Source organism: Ovis aries, chromosome 15 (assembly GCF_016772045.2).
Source record: "Ovis aries strain OAR_USU_Benz2616 breed Rambouillet chromosome 15, ARS-UI_Ramb_v3.0, whole genome shotgun sequence".
NCBI classification, from domain to species: Eukaryota; Metazoa; Chordata; class Mammalia; order Artiodactyla; family Bovidae; genus Ovis; species Ovis aries.
The window spans coordinates 17,464,355-17,485,478 of NC_056068.1; the positions used below are offsets into that span (position 1 = coordinate 17,464,355).

A 21,124-nucleotide genomic window follows, 5' to 3' on the forward strand; every position below is an offset into this window, starting at 1 on the left:
GCTATGGAAGAAATGACAATTTCCTGCCAGAAATATAAACTGAAATAAAGTTTTCTAAAGAATTTGGCAAAATGTATTGAGATCCTTGAAAAGATGTACACTAACTTTTTGACTTGGTAATTCCATCCTCTAAAATACTGCCTAAGGAAATAATAGAAAACATAAATATTTATTTATGAACATGTCACTGCTAGTTATTTTTTAATAAGAGCTAAAAACTGGATAATGCTTGATATTATTTGAAGTAAAAATAAAAAACAAGGAAGTTGTATTTACAGTTTTAAGTTCAATTATGTAGAAAAAATAATTTAGGACAAAAAGACCAGAAAGTATGCAAAAATGTTATCCAATATTTACAAAAAGACGAAATTCTATTAAAAGAGAAAGCATAATACTAAAGTCAAAATTTGATACGTAATTTCAGTAAGTTAAGTCTGAGACTGAAAGATGGTGGCTTGAAAAACGATGAACGTAGAATATATAGCAAAGTGCTTTTAAAATGACTTCTTTTATCAAAGCTTAACCTTGGTCTTCCTATTAGTCATGACATCTAGCCTTTGGCTGAATGCTGATGGACTTGAACTAACATGCAATTTCAACACACTTACTAAATGGTTCTCACAATATACAAGGCTAAAACAATCAAATATTTTAATTACAAGTCTTCTCAGATTTGGCATACAACCGAATACACTAACGTCCAAATAAACAGTGGACTTACATGTAGTTGCAAAAATAGAGTACGAGGTACATCAATTAAGTCTAGCACATTTTGACTTTTAAGGTAAAATGGGAATTATGGTTTTGTTCTTGAACATAAATGAAAGCTCTGAATTATCTTTATACTATTTATCTAGTGGATCCTGGCCAAGTGAACAAAAAAAAATCCTGAAGAAAGTGAGTTTACTAGTATATGAATTCTTAGTACTTAGCATATACAAATTAATTGAATGAGAAGAAAATTGATAATCTTCAGCATTATGTAAACTTCTGAAAACAAGAACTGACTTGCAAAGGGATTTATTAAAAGTATCTAAACTAGAATGACTGCCAATATGAAAGAATTCAAACTTTTGAAGTTAATGAAAATATTTATTCAAACCTAACTGTACAGTATCAAGCTGAGTTAAATAAACATTAACTGTATTAACTATCCCTAGTTCTTTAGAAACAGACCACTTCCATATCATAAAAATTTATTACAACACAAATTTCTGCAGTAAGGTTCAGCAAGTAAGACGTGATTTCCACATTGAGAACTGTTGTGTTAAAGTAGGAACTAGGATGTTAAAGGCCCAGTATAAAAAAAAAAAAAAGTTGAGGAAAATAACTCATAAATATAGACATTTTCAGGAAAAACCTTGCATATACTGATATTAAACAAAACAGAACACACTTAAGAGAACATACTTTAAAATCTAGGCACAATTGGTTAAGTATGAATTATAATTTCTGTACTCATTTAAAGGTTTAAACCTATTCTTCAACTTGACTGATGTGTGTGAGTCTAACATACAGAAGGCACCTTTCATTCTCCTTAAGGACCTTTTGAGAGTAACTCTATAATAAGGGGTACAGAGACAGCATCCTCTATCCAAGTGTAACACAGCCCATTTTAGGAGAAACTAAATTAAAATAGAAAACTATGATTTCTCTTTTTACATCTTATGATGGACATGGCTTTCTAAAAGGACAACAGAAGATAATCCTCCATACAAGCTTTAACATAGAACACAAAATTTAAATTAAATGTGCATTGGTCACTACTATGTAAAAAGTTTATGAATTAGTGCAATTCTTTAAATCCCCAGTATTTAGGGGAGAAGTATATACATACCAAGAAATTTCAACTACTACATAACTAAACTTTTTATGGCTCAATAGTCTAAATGCTTAAAGTTCTGTAAAAGATCTTACAAGTTATAAATGAAAGATCAGAACACTCGAATGGTGTTCAAATGGCATTAATATTCTCTCCTTAAAACAAAGGGACTGGAACAACCAGAAGAGACAAAGTGTAAAATTTTAGGAATATAATCTTTACTGCAATTGTCAGGAGTGGCAAAGTATTCACTCTAGAAAAAAACCCCAAATCGTTAATTTCTGGTTACTTTATTACATTTGAATTCCTTATCACTTCTGCACTAATTACTGGCTGTCTTCAGATAGATGCAGGACAAGTACTGAAGGCAATTTATAAGGAAAAGTGTAATTTTCCCACTCAAAGTGAGAAACTGTTCCAGATGAATAAGTTTCAAAATTAGAGATCATAAGAAATCAAAAAATAAAAGAACATCAGGCTGATTTAACCTCTATTTCAACAAGATTTACACAATATTAACAAGATGCAATTGTTAAAGCTATACAGTTCTGCAGATTGGCTTTACTTACATTTCTGCAAATGTTTTTTCCACAATACCAGGTACATCTATTTACAAACTAGGAAGCTGCTTTAAAACAGCATGATTTAGAAATAAAGTGAAATTTCAGTACAATGAAAGAAAGTGCAGGTCATGCTCTCAGATTCTGTCAGTATCTCATTCCCTACACTCATAGTTTAAGGAATCATAGTTTTAAATAGCCACTGTTCTTATATGTTCACAATATTTACTCATCATAATGCAATGATAACAAAAATTTGTCCACATCCATTCCAGCTGGAAATGAACTGGGTAGCTTCTTTTTCTGTCAAAAAAAAAAAAAAAAAAAGAAAAAGAAAAAAAGAAAAAATGAACTAAGTTGACATATCAAACTTAAACAAGGCCCACAAGCTAGCTTTCTTATTAAGTCATGTAGAACTTCATACACTACCAAAATTTTTGTTGAAACAGTTTAGTTCATTAGAATTTTAGTTATACAGAAAGGTAGACACAATTTGTTATAAATCCAAGTTTAATAAACTATACTTCAATGGTACCTCAACATTATTTTAGAGCACAAAACATTATACAAATTCATCAGAGTATATGAATGTTGAAAGAGACAAGATAGAACATGCTAATAATAAGCTAGAACATGCTAATTAGGTACTCATTACTGCTAAACCATAAACCTCAGAAAGTTTTACTAAGATTTTAAGAGTAACAAGTACTTTTCAAGTTCCAAATATTTAATATACTCCAGGCACTTTATAAATACTACATTTATTCTCACAGCCATTGGGTAAGATGTGTGTAACCTCACGTCCAATGATGCAGTTAAGACTCAAGAGATGTTACAGGCTATTTAATAATGGTAATAGAACCAATAAGCAGGAGAACCAATAAGCAGGAGATGCAGGATTCAGCCCAGGCTCAGAAACCAGGATTCTTTCCTTGATATGGTACTTCCTTTATGACATTTTAAACCTTTCTTTTCATATTCCACTTACCAAATGGCTAAACAGATTGAGGAAAAATGACTTTATCAGTGATAATCCTATATTACTTTCCTCAGGTAAGCATGGTTAAAGACAGGTAAATTTAACTTTTACATTGCTCTAGATATTAACAAGTATAAGAATCTATGGAAGAGATGGCAGGACATGGGAAAGAAACCTAAGATGAAGGGGCTGCACAGCAGTTTTCACCTAATAATTACAAATAACAGTGGCTTCCCAATTTTTCATGTTATGTCATTCTTTCCGCCAAACACCTTTTCCCAAGGAAGATGTTTATAAATAAATGCCTTAGCAATTGTTTGGAAATGTTTCACCTACTTAACTTCTGAGTACCACAATGGCTGAGAGATACTGCTAGAGAATGTATTTTGTCAATCAAAACCCAAAGCTATCTTGATTAAATGTTAAGTAGCTATGGCAAAAAATGATGAGACCTTTAACCTGAGCACTGAAAGAAGGGCAGCGTGTGGTTTTGAAATTAGAGACTTTCACACTTGCCTTAATTTTCTTCTTTTTCATTGGCATTGATGAATTTGCAAGACTTTTATTAGAAGTGCGGGAGGTTCGCTCATGCTCATCTAGTTCCTCAATTTTCCGCTTTTTTGTGGTGCTCCGTGAAGATGCTCTAAATTGTTGGGTATTGTCTTTTAGAGGAGTAGATGAAGTAGTCCTAGAGATGGCTGCTCTGGAGAGAATCATTAATGTATGGGCAGCCATGTTCACACTGTTTTCACTCCCTGTTTCACTGGCAGGGCTGCAAGCAGGCAAGTCTGGCGTGACAGGAGGGACCATTACTTTGGGCGTGCTGTCTTCACCAAAACGCCTACTAGAAGGGACCTTGATACCATCTGTAGGTTCTTCTTTAAGTTTTTCCCCTGCTCCTGAGCCAGATGTTCGGGGTATAGATAAATCAGTACTATCTGTGAGTCTATTTACTGGGCTATGCCACTGAATATCTTGTAACATTTCTGTGGTGTGTTTGGTGAGTGGGTTAATCAAAGAACTGGCAGACCTGGTTTGTTCTTGTTTCAAATCCTTCACAGGTGCACCTACTGAAAAGATATTTTTACTGTTTGAGGATGTGCCTTGTTTTCTGGTGAGCTCTTGAAGTGAAGTTACAGTTTTCTCATTCCGCACACCCCCATTTTGCTGCCCATTAGACAGTTTTGAAGTTTCTGGATTTTTCTGCCTTTCCACATCACTGCACAGTTCATTCTCCTTATTAGCTGTTGCTTTATGGAAAGATTCAAGTATAGTTTCTGTTGGTGAAACTTTCTTTTCTGACTGAGTTTCTTTTACGGTGGCATGTCGGCCAATGGCAGTTTCTGATTTAGAGAAAATTTTAGGCATAGAAGGTTTCTCTCGCTCTCTTTTGACAGCATTATTAGCAGGGGGTTTTAAGGTGGAGGACACAATGGGTGAGTCAAGGTTAGAAAATGAAATGTCATTTCTTTCTTTGCTTTGGGATACCAACTTTTGATTTGTCCCCTGTGTATTTGCCACAGGAGAAGTAGTGCTATCAAAACAGAGCACACGTCTGTGGCTTTCAAATGGCTTGCTAACTGGAACTGTACTTTCTACTGAGAAGGGAACTGTGGTTTCTTCCAATTTTTTCCCAAGATCTGTGGCCATAATCTTGTCAGAAACTTCAGTTCTACAAGAAAAAAGAATTTTTTTCTTAGCCACATAAAGAAATTCTTTGTTTTTAACTTGAGCATTCAAATACTCTAAGACAGAAACTACTTTTATGCTCACCGCTGTGCATGACATCCAACTGAGTGACTTGATGAATCCACCAAATTATTTGCCTGTTTCCCTGGAATTATAAACAAGTTAATTAGAAAAGAAAAACATTCCTGAAAGTACATTTTTCTGAAAGAAAATAGAACAGATCACAGAATCTGACATCATGAGAAAAATTTAAGCTATAGCTAATTTAAAAAATGAAATACTTTCACATACTGGATCTAAAAAAACACTTTGGTAGTATATACAAGATGACCATTTTACTGAAGAAGTATAAATATGTAACAAATGACCTGCTTCAACTCCAGGCAAAAGTGAATCCAGTCTTCGATCTACAAATTACAATGATCAATGTAGTAGTTAAGGGCAGTACTTAAAAGTTATTTAAAGAAAACACTTTATTCCTATTTAAAAATTAAGACAGAAGGCTTATTTAAGGTGTCATGTTTGCAAGCCTCTGTCACTCAGATGACATGCTCTGGAGTTTTAATATCCATATTTTAATTTCCAAGGACTTCTGAGTTTATGTGGAAGGGCAGCAAGATATGAAGCTGGAAAGGAAAGCAAAGATGATATTGTGGAGGACTTTGTGTATTATTCAAAAGGTTTAATAGAGAATCTTTTAAGAGTTTTAACTAGGGCTGATGCATGAATAGATTTGTTTTAGGAAGTCACTCTAGCGACAGCACAGAAGATGAATTAGAAACAGGAATTCTAGTTAGATGGCTAAAAATATTAGAGGTAGGAGATGATGAAGGTCTTACAGATGGGCACTCGCACGGATGTGAAAAATAAATGAGGAATACGTGTTGACACTAACCAAGAGGAAAAAGGTAGGCAGAAGAGGTTTTTGAGGAAGAAGTGAGACTTAGATATGCAGAGTTATGTAGATCTTAAGTTACATAAAATTAGAAAGGGAGGAATGCATTCATTCTAGAAGCTACCCACAGTATCAACTGTTAGAGGGAAGTAAAGTAAGGTAAGAATGGAGAACACCCAATGCATATGGCAGTATTAGGAGGTCACTGGTGACTTTAAACAGTTTTAATAGGAAGACGAGAAAGGACATAATATGGATGAAGAAAGACTGGGAGATAAAGAGGGTTGGGGATAAAGGACTGGTAGGTGGAAAAAACCTAAAGGAATGGTGGGAATGGTCCTTGTATCCATAGTTGAACAGCCACAGAGGGAAGGAGCCAAAGAAAGAGAAGATGAAGATACACAGAAGACAGAAGGTAGACTGCATTAACCTTAAAAAGAATGAAATATTTCTCTAAGAAAGAACCAAAAAGGAAAGAATGATTTTAGATGAATGGGTACATATTAAGTGGGAGTGATGTGAAAAAATGGACTTTACTATTGATAAAAAGCAAAATCATTGGCTTAGAGTGAGGACAGTAGTGACTGAATAGATGTGAGAAAACCTGTGGAAGTATGACATAGTATGAAGGAGAAATGGGAGAAAAGGAAGACAGGTAAACATTTAAAATGATCATTAAATGGCAGTGAGGGTGAGAAAATTTTAAGTGTTACTGAATGGCATCACTTCTGCAGTCATTAAGTCGTGTCTGACTTTTTGAGACCCCATGGGACTGCAGCACATCAGGCTTCCCTAGCCTTCACTATCTCCTGGAGTTTGTGAAAATTCATATCCATTGAGTCAGTGATGCTATCCAACCATCTCCTTCTCTGTTGTCCCCTTCTCCTCCTGCCTTCAATCTTTCCGAGCATCAGGGGCTTCTCTAATGAGTCAGCTCTTCGCATCAGGTGGCCAAAGTAGTGAAGCTTCAGCTTCAGCATCAGTCCTTCCAATGAATATTCAAGGGTTGATTTTCTTTAGGATGGACTGGTTTGATCTCCTTGTATTCCAACAGACTCTTAAGAGTCTTCCTCAGCACAATTCAAAACATCAATTCTTTGGCACTCAGCCTTCTTTATGGTCCAACTCTCACATCTGTACTTGACTACTGGAAAAACCTTAACTTTGCCTATGTGGACCTTTGTCAGCAAAGTGATGTTCTAAAGCAATGCTAAGAAGCCCAGGTATAAAGGCAGAGAAATCGCTGGCTGCATAGATCCATGACTAGAGGGTGTCAAGCAGACATGTTAGAAGAATGTGAATATCAAAGTGTTTAGGAATAGTGGGAAAAGTGGCTGATGTGGTAGATTGTGGGGTTTAGCCTGGATAGGGAAGGAAATGAACCCAAGTGAAAATTCAGGTAAAGGTGAGGATTCAGATAGTAAGAGCTCTCACTGGTTGAAAACAGATTCAATGGTATATCCATGAAAATGAGAGTATTTTGAGAGAGGTGACTGTTAAAAATTACATAGGTCTAATAAAAAATTAAAGGTAAAGGGATGGGAGGGATTGGCTGAAAAGAATATTAAAAAGACTTAGAAATGAAACAAGTCAAAAGTTCTGAAGGTTAGGCATTTTGTCACCCATGAAGATTAAGTCTGAGCTAGAGAAGTTTGAGAACTCAGCGCAATATTCATAAAGATCTTGAATGAAAATCTCATGCATATGCTATCTTTTGTTGTACTAAAAATCATTAACTTTAGTCAGCATTATCACATTTTTTCAATTTATAAATTATTCTTTTTTAATTTTTCAAAAGGAATACTTTATTTCAGCCCTCATTAGGATTCTTCTCCTATATTTTCTTTTATTATTTGTTTTGCTGTTCACTTTTACCTGTTAATCTTCTTGGAATTCCTAATTTTATATATAGTGTGAGGAAGAGATGATTTTTTCCCTGTAATACATAATAGCTAGTAGATTTCATTTATTAAACAAACCATTCGATTTCTTCTGACTTCTGATGTTATCTCTACTACATACAAGTTCCTATAAATACATGATCTCTTTCTAAATTCTGTTCTGTTCCATTTGTCTTTTTTTCTAATTACTGCAGAAAACTTTAAGCAAAGGTTGGACAATCACCGTTCGGAAAGCTATCAGTATTAAAGAAAACAAAAAACAAAAACATTACATAAAGTTGACATGAATCAACTCAAAAACATACCTGTACAAGGTTTATTTTTTAGTCCCTGACTCTTCAAAGATTTTTGAGGGATAGGGAATTGAGAGATACTTCTATTGCATACAGGTGCTGCCAAAGGCATATGAAGGACCTAGAAGAGAAGAAGCCATTAATTGTATTTTGTTTGAAAATTGGCACTGAGCCATTTTCAGTTCATAAATCTTACCTGCCGAGGAGCAGAAAAGGTATTTCCATTCTGTCCAACCACAGACACAGGAATCATTCCCACCATTCCTTGAAGTACAGGTTGGACTGGAGAAGCGATTATAATGGCAGATCCTTCAAAAACAACGATGACAACAAAAACAACAATTCTCAATAAAATGCGATTTTTCTCTCATAAATACAAGGCACCAAAGTAATAATTAATTTAAAATAAATTCTATACAATTATAAATTCCTTTTTATATAAATCTACTCTCTTTAAAATAATTAACTCAGGGACAACAGCAAGGCTAACAACTTGAGAAAAAGTCAATCTGAAGTAAAGTATTCTATGGCACTTAGTCAAGCTAAACATCATAAGACTCTATAGCCAGGAGATCATATTAGAGTTGTAACCTTGATTCCCCTCTAGAAAAAGCAGTGAAATTGACTGAAAAGTTGGTAGTACAGGTTTCAGGTCTGAATCTTTTACCATAAAATTAGGTCCTAACTGAAGACTGATAAATCTAAGACTTACTCACAAACCCAAACTATTATGTCAGTGGTATCTGTCCAAAAAGGTCCAGATAAGTGAGCAACCAGTCAAAACTGTGGGGGAAAGTACAATGTTCACATGGAAATGTCAACCATATGGTCTATAGCTATCATAATTCATTTAACCCTGTCCTGTAAATGAATCTTTTCCTAATAAATTCATTAACTGCTCCTGTAAGTTTGATCTCCTCACCTTCATGAACACTTTTCAGTCTCTCAAATACCCACCTATCCTTGTGCTGTTTAAGATTCCCTTCCTTTTACTCCAAATACTACTTATTTCTCTAAACTTTGGCTAAAGACCCACACGGCCTACTAATTTCGACCCTTTCTTTAATTTTAGATCCATCAGGCTTGATACTCAACTGCTGATATTTAATCTGCTTTAACTGTATGCCTAAATGTAAAAAAAAAAAAAAAAAAGGGAAAAGAGCTTGGGAATCAATAAATAAGTGTAGATGAACGCACCACAAACTCCACCTACAAGGAACATACAGTCAAGAATGACCACTATGACAGGCATTCAATCACGAACTACATATAAAATGGCATGTCATAAATGCCTCAAGTCCTCCTATAAACAAAGAATTCAAAAGACAGGGATCAATTTTCAAAGGTGGAAAATAGTGAGAAATTACAAAGGGTATTACAGAGGGAGAAATTCAAGTTTTTGTCTTGGAAATCTGTCCACATAGGTAATAAATTTCTGGAAAACCAAGACTGTTAACAGCTATTTAAGAAAAATTTCCTACAACACTGGGTTTTAGTAGGTATACAGCTTTTTGATGAATTAGTCTCCCCACTGCTCTCTTTTTCTTGTAGCTTAGACATGGACTGAGAAGTGTGGAAAGAAGTGAAAAAGTAAACCACTGAATTCCAGAGGGGACAAATTTCTGAATCTTATACTATCATCCATGATTTATTACCTTCTAATCAATCACTACACACACAAATGAAAGTTGATCCCATTCCAGAGAAATGAACTTTACTATGATGTTCTTAGTTACCTTGTGAAAAGTTGGGTGACACAGCCTGATTGACAGCAAATACACTATTTGACCTTGGTGGTGTCTGTAATTGAGATAGTGGAGGTTGAGCAGTCATAGGTGCAGAATTTCCAGGCAACACCACAACATTTGACTGACTGACAGTTGTGCCTAAGGCTGTTGGATCAGTTACACAGGTAGCTATCAAAATATTACTTGAATTGCCAAAAGTTGTGCTCGTAGCTGGCATTAACTGTATGTATCCCCCATCCTTGGAAACACATGGCGTAACATTGGTTGAAAGAGCAATGCTGTCTTCATTCTGCATGTGGTTTACTGTAGAGTCTTCAGGTTTGAGTGCTAAAAGGCTCTGTTCCATTGAGGCTGAATCCCCAGTTCCTTCAGCAGATGAGATAGCACCTGTGGTTTCTTCTGAAGACAGGCATTTAACTAATTCTGCACTTCTGGAAGGTGATTTAGCAGGAGAAGACAAAATTATAGTTGGCAAGTTTTCTCCGCTGATACTAGAAACCGCACTGTTAAGCTCAGTATCTGAGGAAACAAATGGATCATCACTGATAATAATTTTCAGAGAGACTATATTTGATGCATCTATCTCTGCAGATTTGTCATTAGCAGGTTTATTATTAGTATTCTGGGACTCAGGATGAGACTCCCTCATTGAAGAACACACAGATTCTGAAGGAAGAGAATGTCTATCTTCTATAGGATTACTTTCTGAAGGCATCATTGTTACTTCTTCACAGTTATTTTCACCTAAAGAGAGGAAAATACTTTCTCCATCTTCTTTTACAGAGGATGAAGGCTCTTGTGAATCCAAAGAAGCTTTTTCAGACTTGGAGGACTGAGTTTCATGTATTGTATGATTTAACTCAATAGATGATGAATCATTAGACGGTTGTTTAATTGAAGACACTGAATCTTCAAGGTGAATTTCTACTTTTTGTTCAGATACAGTTAAACCCGAATTTTCAATAGATGCAGGTAATATCTGAAGTGAAGAATTATCTTGGCAATCTGCAAGTGGCTGTGATGCAACTGGTAACACACTATTAATTTCAATTTTATTCTGATGAATTTCTCTAGAATCTGGTGACTTGGAATCATGGAAATCAGCTTTAAGTCTTCTTGTATCATCAGAACTTTCACAAAACTGACCTTTTTTAGATGCCTTTCCAGCTAATGGAATATTTTGGGGTAAAAGTTGAGAAGTTTTTCCAGAAAGAATTAAGTTCTCACTGTTAGTTTCACCACCAAGGGAAACAACTGAACTTATTGGTATAGGTGACTGATGAGGCTGTAACTGAGACTCATTCTGTACACCTGGAGGCAAAGAATTCTTTTCAACTTCCAGAGCCATTTCAGTCTCAGTGGACATCTGACTGGTGTATAATTCAGCACAATGCTGATTACATTCAGCATCAGAGTTTACTCTTTCATTAAAGTCACTCAAACTAGGCACAGACTCAAAGGTAATATCAAGGTTACACTTCTGTTCAGTAGATACAACTGTTTTAAATGCCTTTTTCTGGATGCTAGTGTCTATGTGGGAAAAATGTTCCTGGGCTTCCTGTCTAAGCTCATCATGGTTGCTGCCATTCTTCAAAACATTTGATGTGTCTTCATTTTGATAGGAAGTACAAAATGAGGGTTGACCAGATGGATCATCTGCAAAATATTAGGATGGCAGGAACATATGGTGAGTGTGTATAACAGCCTGAGGTAGTCTTCTTTAGTGTTAAACCTATTTTGCCAAGGAGATGACTAATCTTTGACATACCAGCAAATGGAAATATGATAAATTCTCTCATTTTCTGAGTATCAAAAAATTTAGATAATTCTCTTATCACTGATGCCTGTTTATACACATGTCAAATTGTTTTTCAAGCTTTTTAGAAAACAGATGACATATGAAGAAAAGAATATATACTTTTAAGAACATTTAATATGTACCAATATATAAAAACTGGCTACAAACACACAGTTTTTTCAAAACAGCTGACTTTTCAACTTCTACCATACTATCTGATATATTCATGACGAAGGTGAAATGGGGCAATGTACATTTTGCAAAACTAACATTTGATGTTACTGTGTACTGTTTAAGATTTATTACACACCGAATATCAATCATATGATTGGTACTGGGATATAAAGATGAATGACCCAATTTGCCCTTGGTGATCTAGAAAGGGAGGTAGATACAGAATAGGAAGTCATAATAAAACATACTAATAACTGTAACAGTATAGGAACAAAAGGCACCTTTTCGAGCCTATGGAATGTGAGAAAGTTATAAAAGAGGTATGTCATGAGGAGACCTTGACAAATAAAAGTGCGATAGTTAGAAAAAAGGGCATTTGAGAAAATACTGATATACTGTTATACATCATTCACAGTTTAGAAAACATTAACAATATGAAGTATATAATGGGAAAAATCTAGAAAAATGTATAGCAACCATATCAAATTCTGTTAATGTGACACTGGTAACATAATAGTGGGTATGGAGCACATGAAAATCCTTATTGTGGGGAAATCAGTAGAAATTATATCCAGGTAGTCAGTTTTAATCACATGGGAAGAGACTTTCTTAGCAAATAGGATTTCAAGTTTCATTTTGTGCAGGGCAGGGTACAGTCTTCCACACATAGTATATATGAGAAAGACATCCTACTACAACTCAGCCTAAGAAGAAATGGAGGATTGGGCTTGGGTACAGGCAAAGGACTCTCAGTAGGAATATAGTCTGACATATTCCAAAACTAGGTTTTGGAAGACATAATGTGAAACTTGGAAGTCATGACGTTTTTTGATGGAGTTGGAAGGAGTAATGGGATTTAAGAACAGATGAACAGAAAAGATTACATTGGCATACCTTGGTATAGACAGAAACGGATAGAGTGGTACCAAACAGGCATAAAGTTTAGCCAGTGTGAGATGCCAGGATAACATAAGGGAAGCCAGGATAATGGTTATGAAAGGAATAGTGGTTGGAAAGGGATATAAACAGACGTTTTTGTGGTGTTGGCAGTATTCTATTTTTTGTCCTGAGAGATTGTTATGTGGGTATTTGCTTGCTGATAATTCAATGAGCAAAGTATATTTTTACTGTACACTTCTGCAAGTGTTACGGGATTCCCAGGTGGTGCTAGTGGTAAAGAACCTGGTTGCCAGTGCAGGAGATTTACGAGACCGTGGGTTTGATCCCTGGGTGGGGAAGATCCTCTGGAGAAGGGAATGGCAACCTACTCCAGTATTCTTGCCTGGAAAATCCCATGGACAGAAGAATTTGGCGGGTTATAGTCCATGGGTCACAAAGAATCAGACATAACTGAAAAGTGGCTTAGCATGCATCACAAAAATGAAATTTTTAAAAACTTGGCAAAATTTTAAAAGATCTAAGACAGACATATTCACTGCCTGTCATCAGTTACTGTAGGACAATTATGTGCTATACTGGTATTCTAGTAGGCAGAAACGTAAGAAGTGACTTAGTAAACATACAGGAATATGACCTAAAACCTCATAAAATCTATTAATTCAGAACCTTCAGGAGAGTATACAATTTCCTCTAAATAAGAGGGATAGATACTGAACACTCAGCTGTATTTGCTTACTAGGTTGGGTGATTAATACCACAAATCAACCTTACATATTAGGGATTTATTTTGAATATATGCATCAAAAAATTATGTTTGAAGTTATAGACTTTGGTTGAATTGGTCAATACTAGTCACACCAAATTGTGCATGTCAAGTCTACTGCATCATGAAGGAACAAGTGGGCATGGGAATAGCTCAAACAATTTTCAAATTAAACATTTTCTGCCTTAGAGATTTTGGGATTGATATTAGGATTTATATTAACAAAACTGAATTCTTACCAGATTCTTCTGTTTCAAAAGTACCTTTAACTGCTAGATTAGTTTCACCTGCTAAGACTACACTTGGATTGGTTTCCATATGCTGACTGCAAATGCCTTGTGATATATTTTTATTATTCTTTGTTTTACCTGTTAAAACGGGAATAGGGAAACAATTGGTTAAATGACCAAAATAAAAATAAGCATCAATTAATACATCTTGACAGTGGTCAGCAAATATTAAAGTTTGGTTTTAATTATAGTCCTTTGATTATGGTTTTTAACATGTTGCCTTATGTATCATTGACAAGTATGATTTTTCCTCTAGACCAGTAGTTCTTATACTTTACTATATATCATAACATACAGGTCCAAGAATTTGCATTTTTAACATGTTCTCAGATAATTCTGATCTCCTAGTTGGGAGACTACACTTTTAGCACTACTGCACTAGGCCATAAGATGGAAGGCAATGGCCAAATATTTTTATTTATTTTGTATTATCCAACTGTGCTTAGTAAAATGTGTGCATAGTAGTAGACCACAATACATTTTTTTTTTCACAACACATTTTTGATGACTGGAAATACTGCCCAAAACTATCCCTCTCACCCACAAGACTGCTATCTATTTTTACAGGTAAAGTATCTTTAAGAAAAAACAAGACTTTGCTGGTGGTTCAGTGGTTAAGAATCAGCCTTCCAATGCAGGGCATGTGGGTTCAATCCCTGGTTAGGGAACTAAGATTCCCTATGCCTCAGAGCAACTAAGCTCACATGCCACAACTAGAGAGCCTCACACACCACAATGAAGACCCAGTGCAGACAAAATTAAAAAGAAAGAAAAAACTCTTTCATATGAAAACACAGGAACTTTCTCTAGATGCTCCGGGAAATGTTATTTCACCATTTAGACTACTTCTCCAAAGAAATTGAAGAAACATTTTTTCCGAACTATCTTGAAAGAAATGGTCTACCTACCGTAGTCAAATAGATCAAAGAGTGCCTGAAATGCTGGATCTGATTCTGTCTGCTCCAATATATCCTGTATAGCTTCTTCAGACATATGGATCTCACTCTGCAAAAACAAAAACAAACAAAAGTGATTCCAATTGAAGTGATATGGTTTAACATCAAGAAAGTAATTATTGGACATCTATTCCCTTCCAAGAAAATTTCTTCTGATTTTAACACTATTCACTCAAATTAAAACAAGATTAGCAAATAGAAAGTGAAATGTTTCCTAATTCTACTATTTAATCACTTTGGTGAATATATTCCCAAATATTAAAATAAAATAAACCTAGGAATATTTATGTAGACAAAGTAAAATCAAGCTGCAATGTTCTTTATTACTTGAGATACAGCACTATGTAAATTTAAGTTATACCATGTAATGACTTGACGTACAGATACTGTGAAATGATTACCAAAATATCCATCGTCTCATATATATTTTTTAAAAAGAAAAAAAAAATTTTTTTTTCCTTGTGAGAACTCTTAGGATATACCCTCTTAATTTTCAAATACTGTTGACCATTGAACAATGTAAGTTTGAACTGTGCAGGTCCACTTACATGCAGAATTTGTTCAATAAATATGTACTATAGCCCTGCAAAATCCAATTCTGGCTGAATTTGCACCTGTGGTACTGATACACGAAGGGCTGACTATAAGGTATGAAGTGGGCTTTTGACTGCATGTGGGGTCAGCACCCCTAACCTCAGCTGTTACAGCAGTGTTAACTGTAGTCACTGCGTTGTACACTGCATCCCCTGCACTTACAACTGAAAATTTGTACCTTTTGACCACCTTTGTCCAGTATTCCACCTCATATATCTTTTTTTATGATTTTGGTTTAATAATGTTCTTTAATTAGCTTTCTCCATATTAGTTTGTTGTACACTGCTTTCTAGATCCTCCAATATAAATCTATCTCACTCTTTTTATCTGCTTGTTTTTGTCTCTTCATTTTATTTTTAAAAATTTTTTTACTTTTTCTGGCTGTGCCATGAAGCATGTGGGATCTTAGTTCCTTCATCAGGGCTGGAACCTGTGCCCCCTTCAGTGGAAGCAAGGAGTCTTAACTCCTTACTGCCAGGGAAGTCCCTGTATCCACATTTTAAATACTTCCTCTAAATGTTGGATAATCCTTGCTTATGAGCTTATCCTTAAAAGCAGCATGCCAATAGCTACCTTTATATTGTTTAAATTCTTCAATTCTGGTGAAGCATACATTTGGATCCCAAGGGAGAGGAAATTCATGTGGAGCAAGAGATAAGGTGGAACTCTCATGAAATGATTAAAAGGGTGCATTTTTAAAATAAAAATGGCCATAAAATGAAAAGAGAAACTAAAGAACCAGTTAACTTTTGACAATGAAGATGTAAAGAGAACATCAATAATTCTGGATGAAATGTGATTTAGAAGAAAGCCAGGAGCTTGAACAAATACTTCTTTATCTATGAACTTGAAAAATCTATCATAATGTAAATAACGCCAAGAATCAACAATCCAATGTTAATCAAACTATGAAGTGGTGCATAACCTCTTCAAAAGTTATTGCTGAGGAAAAGCATTTTTCTAGTAAATTTCTCATTACATTCAAACTTTAAAAATCATAATGGAAAGAATCCTGAAATACATGTTCCAAACTTGTCAGTCTGCCTTTTAACTTTCTTTAATGATGCTTTTTTAAAAATACTTTCTAAAACTTAAAACCAAGTTTATTTCTTTTTTACTTCTGGCTGTGCTGTGCTGTTGCTGCATGGGCCTTTCTCGAGTTGCAGCAAGTGAGGGTTGCTCTCTAGTTGTGGTGCACAGGCTTCTCACTGCGGTGGCTTCTCTTGTGGTGATGCACGGTCTCTCGGCTTCAGCACTTGTGACTCGTGGGGTCAGCAGTTGTAGCTTCTGGGCTGTAGAGCACAGGCTCAGCAGTTGTGGTGCATGGGTATATGGGATCTTCCCAGATCAGTTATCAAAGCAGTGTCCCTTGTATTGGCTGGTGGATCCTTTACCACTGAGCCACCAGGGAAGCCCCTTTAATGTTGCTTTTAACAAGCACATATTTTGAATTTAAGGAAGTCTTTAAAAATATGACAGTCAGTGATTTGTATAACTCAAGATATCTTGCCTATCCCAAGGTTACAAAGATGTATAAAAATATGTTTAAAATTTACCTATTTGTACAAGTGGCTCTGTTCTCTTAGTGAAGCTGATGCATGTACTACTCCATTGCTGTTCTTTCAGATATTGAAATCTGAATTTTTAACTTTTCCCCAGTATACAATATTATGAATACCATGAACAGAGGGCTGTGTCTTCATTTTCTTATAACCTCCCACAGTATCTATTAATAGAGTATCTTCGTTACAGTAAGCACCTGATGTATTTGTGGAGAAAATATAAGCAAGGAGTTGAAGATTATAAAAATTTAGAATAGGGGATATGTTAAACTTTAAGACAGTGGAAGACTACTAAATAATTTTAAAAGTGAAAGTGAAAGTTGCTCAGTTGTGTCTGACTTTGCGACCCCATGGACTGCCCACGGAATTCTTCAGGCCATAATACTGGAGTGGGTAACCTTTCCCTTCTCCAGGGAATCTTCCCAATCTATGGATCAAACCCAGGTCTCCAGCATTACAGGTGGTTTCTTTACCAGCTGAGTCACAAGGAAGCCCAAGAATACTGGAGTGGGTAGCCTATCCCTACTCCAGCGGATCTTCCTGAACCAGGAATAGAACCGGGGTCTCCTGCATTGCAGGCGAATTCTTTTACCAACTAAGCTATCGGGGAAGCCACGTTGCTTTCAAAAAGCTTGTTTATATTTTGTTAAAATTTACTGAATTTCACTATAGGAAAATGTATAAAGCTTTTTTTAAGTATTCTGAAGGAAGTGACCAAAAAAAAAAAAAAAAAAAACCTGAGTGGTTTTACTCAGATTTCATCATCTGAAAATAAACTACTATCATGAATTCATTATTATGAATTCATTTTGTGGTACAGCAACAAAATGACTACCTTATCTCAGAGTCTAAGTAAGAGCTTATGCAACAACCACAATCTCAGCTGCTCTTCAAAAAGATATTTACAAATCTTAAAACACATATTGTTCAATTTTTCCTTTACCAGCTCATCCTCTTTCATCTTCACTGTCACTGGACAGCAAATGACTATAGCCCTTATATATATACTCTCAGCAGTGAATCTCACAGACAAGTATTCATTTAGTTAGTAACTTCTTTTTAAAGTGTCATGCTCACTTTATTTTCCTAAATATTACCTGGATTCTTCACATAAATTTAATATATCATTTCACTATTTCTTTACTTTTTATATAGTTTACGCAGGTGCAGAAGAAATGTAATTTATTTTATATATACTGCACAGTACTGCTTACTGAACAAAAATACATCTACTAATGAATCATTAATTATTAAATACTAAGAAATACATGATTGGTTGTTGTATGGATGCAGGAAAATTTTACTGATAGCTGGAAGAACTGGTTAGAGTTACTAGATGGGTTAGGAATGTCTTATTTTACCATCTTAATAAAGCAATTTTAACATATTTAAATCAAATCATTGTATCACATGCCTAAAACTTAGACAGTGATGTATACCAACTATTTTTTAATAAAACAGGAAAAAGTATTGCAATTTTGATGTTGAAAATTCACTAACACATTTTTAGGAACAGATTACATTTGGATAATGAAGGAAATCTGTATTTTAATTATTATTTTAAAGCATCTTATACATATGGTTAGCCATGGCTTTTCAATCACACACACCTCCCCCCCCCCCCACCCCCCCCCCCACTACCCCCACAACCCTTAACCATACCTGAAGTCCCAGGAGTTCATCAATCGAAGTCTCTGGTTCACTAGGGTTGCTATCTGTTTGCTTAGGTACTTGAGCAATACTATTGTCACTGTAATACACAAAGGAAAACTTTTACTGTAGTTCTCAACCAGGCAAAAACAATTAGGTATTTTAAACACAAATATTTTACCTAGTCAAAAATTTATTAATGTTTTCTGCAAGCTTTTCCTGAAGAGACTTGTTGCTTAGTATCTTTTCTCGTGCATTTTCAATAACCATTTGCTGAAAAAGAAATCAGTATTAGTAAAAGCACAAGATAGAGTATTGTTATTTGTCTAAAAGGAATCAAGGGAACCTGGATAGTTTTAATAAATTTAGGTAGAAACTCAAAAGTTATGGTGGAGGCTTCCATATTAATAACAGATTACTATGTTAACTGCTTACAAATATTTTCATAGATCCTTCACCAACTTCTTTTTCACTTTCGAACTACATAGTTCCAAACTCTGCAGCTTTTCATACAAGGTTTTAAATAAGCTGACTCTATTCTGGAAAAATGTCCTATTATATTGCATAAACCAGTAACAATGTATTTACAGTTTCTTAAACATACTTCTGTTTCTTACTTGGTGCACTTGCACATGTTAGCTATTCCGACTAGACTGCTTCTTACTGGTAAATATCCCTAGTCTTGATGATGTTCTTCAGTCCCTTCAGTTGTGTACCATTCTTTGTGCCACCAAGGACTGCAGCATGCCAGGCTTCCCTGGCCTTCACTATCTGCTGGAGTTTGCTCATATTCATGTCCATCAAGTTGGTGATTCCATCTAACCATCTCATCCTCTCCTGCCTCTTCTCTTTTTGCCTTCCATCTTTCCCAGCATCAGGGTCTTTTCTAATGAGTTGCCTCTTCACATCAGATGGCCAAAGTGTCAGAGTTTCAGCTTCAGCACCAGTTCTTTCAATAAATATTCAGGGTTGATTTCCTTTAGGATTGACTAGTTTGATCTCCCTGCAGTCCAAGGGACTCTTAAGAGTCTTCAGCACCACAATTTGAAAGCATCAGTTCTTTCACACTCAGCCTTCTATATGGACCAACACTCACATTCATTTGTACATGACTACTGGAAAAACCATAGCTTTGAGTATACAGACCTTTGTGTCTGTTTTTTTAACACGCTGTGTAGGTGTGTCACAGCTTTCCTTCCAAGGAGCAAGTGTCTTTTGATTTCATGGTTGCAGTCACCATCCACAGTGATACAGTGATTTTGGAGCCCAAGGAAATAAAACCTGTCACTGTTTCCACTTTTCCACCTTCATTTTGCCATGAAGTCATGGGCTATATGCCATGATCTTAGTTTTTGAATGCTGAGTTTTAAGCCAGCTTTTTCACTCTCCTCTTTCACCTTCATCAAGAGGCACTTCAGTTTCTCTTCACTGTATCATCTGCGTATCTATGGTTGTTGATATTTCTCCCAGTAATCTTGATTCCAGCTTGTGATTCATCCAGCATGATGTACTCTGCACACAAGTTAAATAAGCAGGGTGACAATATAAAGCCTTATTGTAGAGTTCCCAATTTTGAAAAAGTCCACTGTTCCATGTCCAGTTCTAACTGCTGCTTCTTGATCTGCATATAGATTTCTCAGGAAGCAGGTAAGGTGGTCTGGTATTCCTATTTCTTAAGAATTTCCCCCAGTTTGTTTGTGACACTTACAGCCTTAAAGGCTTTCACATAGTCAATGAAATAGCAGATGTTTTTTTTGAATTCTCTTGCTTTCTCTATGATCCAACAAATGCTGGCAATTTGATCTCTGGTTCTGCTGCCTTTTCTAAATTCAGCTTTTACATCGGCAAGTTCTCAGTTCACATACCGCTCAAGTCTAGTGTGAAGGATTTTGAGCATAACCTTGCTAGCATGTGAAATGAGCAGAACGGTACAGTAGTTTGAACATTCTTTGGTATTGCCTTTCTTTGGGATTGGAATGAAAACTGATCCTTTCTAGTCCTATGGCCACTGTTGACTTTTCCAAGTTTGCTGACTTATTGTGTGTAGTACTTTAACAGCATCATCTTTTAGGATTTGAAATAGCTCAGCTAGAATTCCATCACCTCCACTAGCCATGCTCTTAGTAACGCTTCCTAAGGCCCACTTAACTTCACACCCTAGGATGTCTGGTTCTTGGAGAGTGACCACACCATTTTGGTTATTTGAGTCATTAAGACTTTTTCTATATAGCTCTTCTGTGTATTCCTGCCAGCTGTGGTTAATCGCTACTGCTTCTGTTAGGTCCTTACCATATTTGTCCTTTGTCATGCCCATCCTTGTGTGAAATGTTCCCGTGATGTCTCCAATTTTCTTGAACAGATTTCTAGTCTTTCCCATTCTATTGTTTTCCTCTATTTCTTTTGCCTTGTACACTGAAGGCTTTCTTCTCTCTCCTTGCTATTCTCTGGAATTCTGCATGCAGTTGGGTGTATCTTTCCCTTTCTTCATTGTCTTTCACTTCTCCTTTTTTCTCAGTTATTTGTAAAGCCTCCTCAACAACCACTCTGCCT

At 35.6% G+C, this 21,124-nt stretch overlaps 1 protein-coding gene across 7 annotated transcripts in view; it reads right to left on the reverse strand.

The window, feature by feature from the left end:
* Positions 1-1,071: 1,071 nt before the first annotated feature.
* LOC101104855 (protein NPAT) overlaps positions 1,072-21,124 on the reverse strand; it is a 52,779-nt gene continuing 32,726 nt past the window's right edge. For 4 of the 7 annotated variants that reach the window (XM_060399691.1, XM_060399692.1, XM_060399694.1 and 1 more), the window contains 9 exons: positions 18,756-18,847; positions 18,587-18,674; positions 14,721-14,817; positions 13,762-13,890; positions 9,876-11,543; positions 8,336-8,448; positions 8,152-8,260; positions 5,135-5,195; positions 1,072-5,033 (listed from right to left, as the gene is read on the reverse strand). In XM_060399691.1, the coding sequence (XP_060255674.1) occupies positions 3,755-5,033; positions 5,135-5,195; positions 8,152-8,260; positions 8,336-8,448; positions 9,876-11,543; positions 13,762-13,890; positions 14,721-14,817; positions 18,587-18,674; positions 18,756-18,847 (3,636 nt within the window). In that variant the 3' untranslated portion in view covers positions 1,072-3,754. The remainder of the gene's footprint in view (positions 5,034-5,134; positions 5,196-8,151; positions 8,261-8,335; positions 8,449-9,875; positions 11,544-13,761; positions 13,891-14,720; positions 14,818-18,586; positions 18,675-18,755; positions 18,848-21,124) is intronic. The other 3 variants (XM_004016542.5, XM_042232887.2, XM_042232889.2) reach the window with 1 other exon arrangement.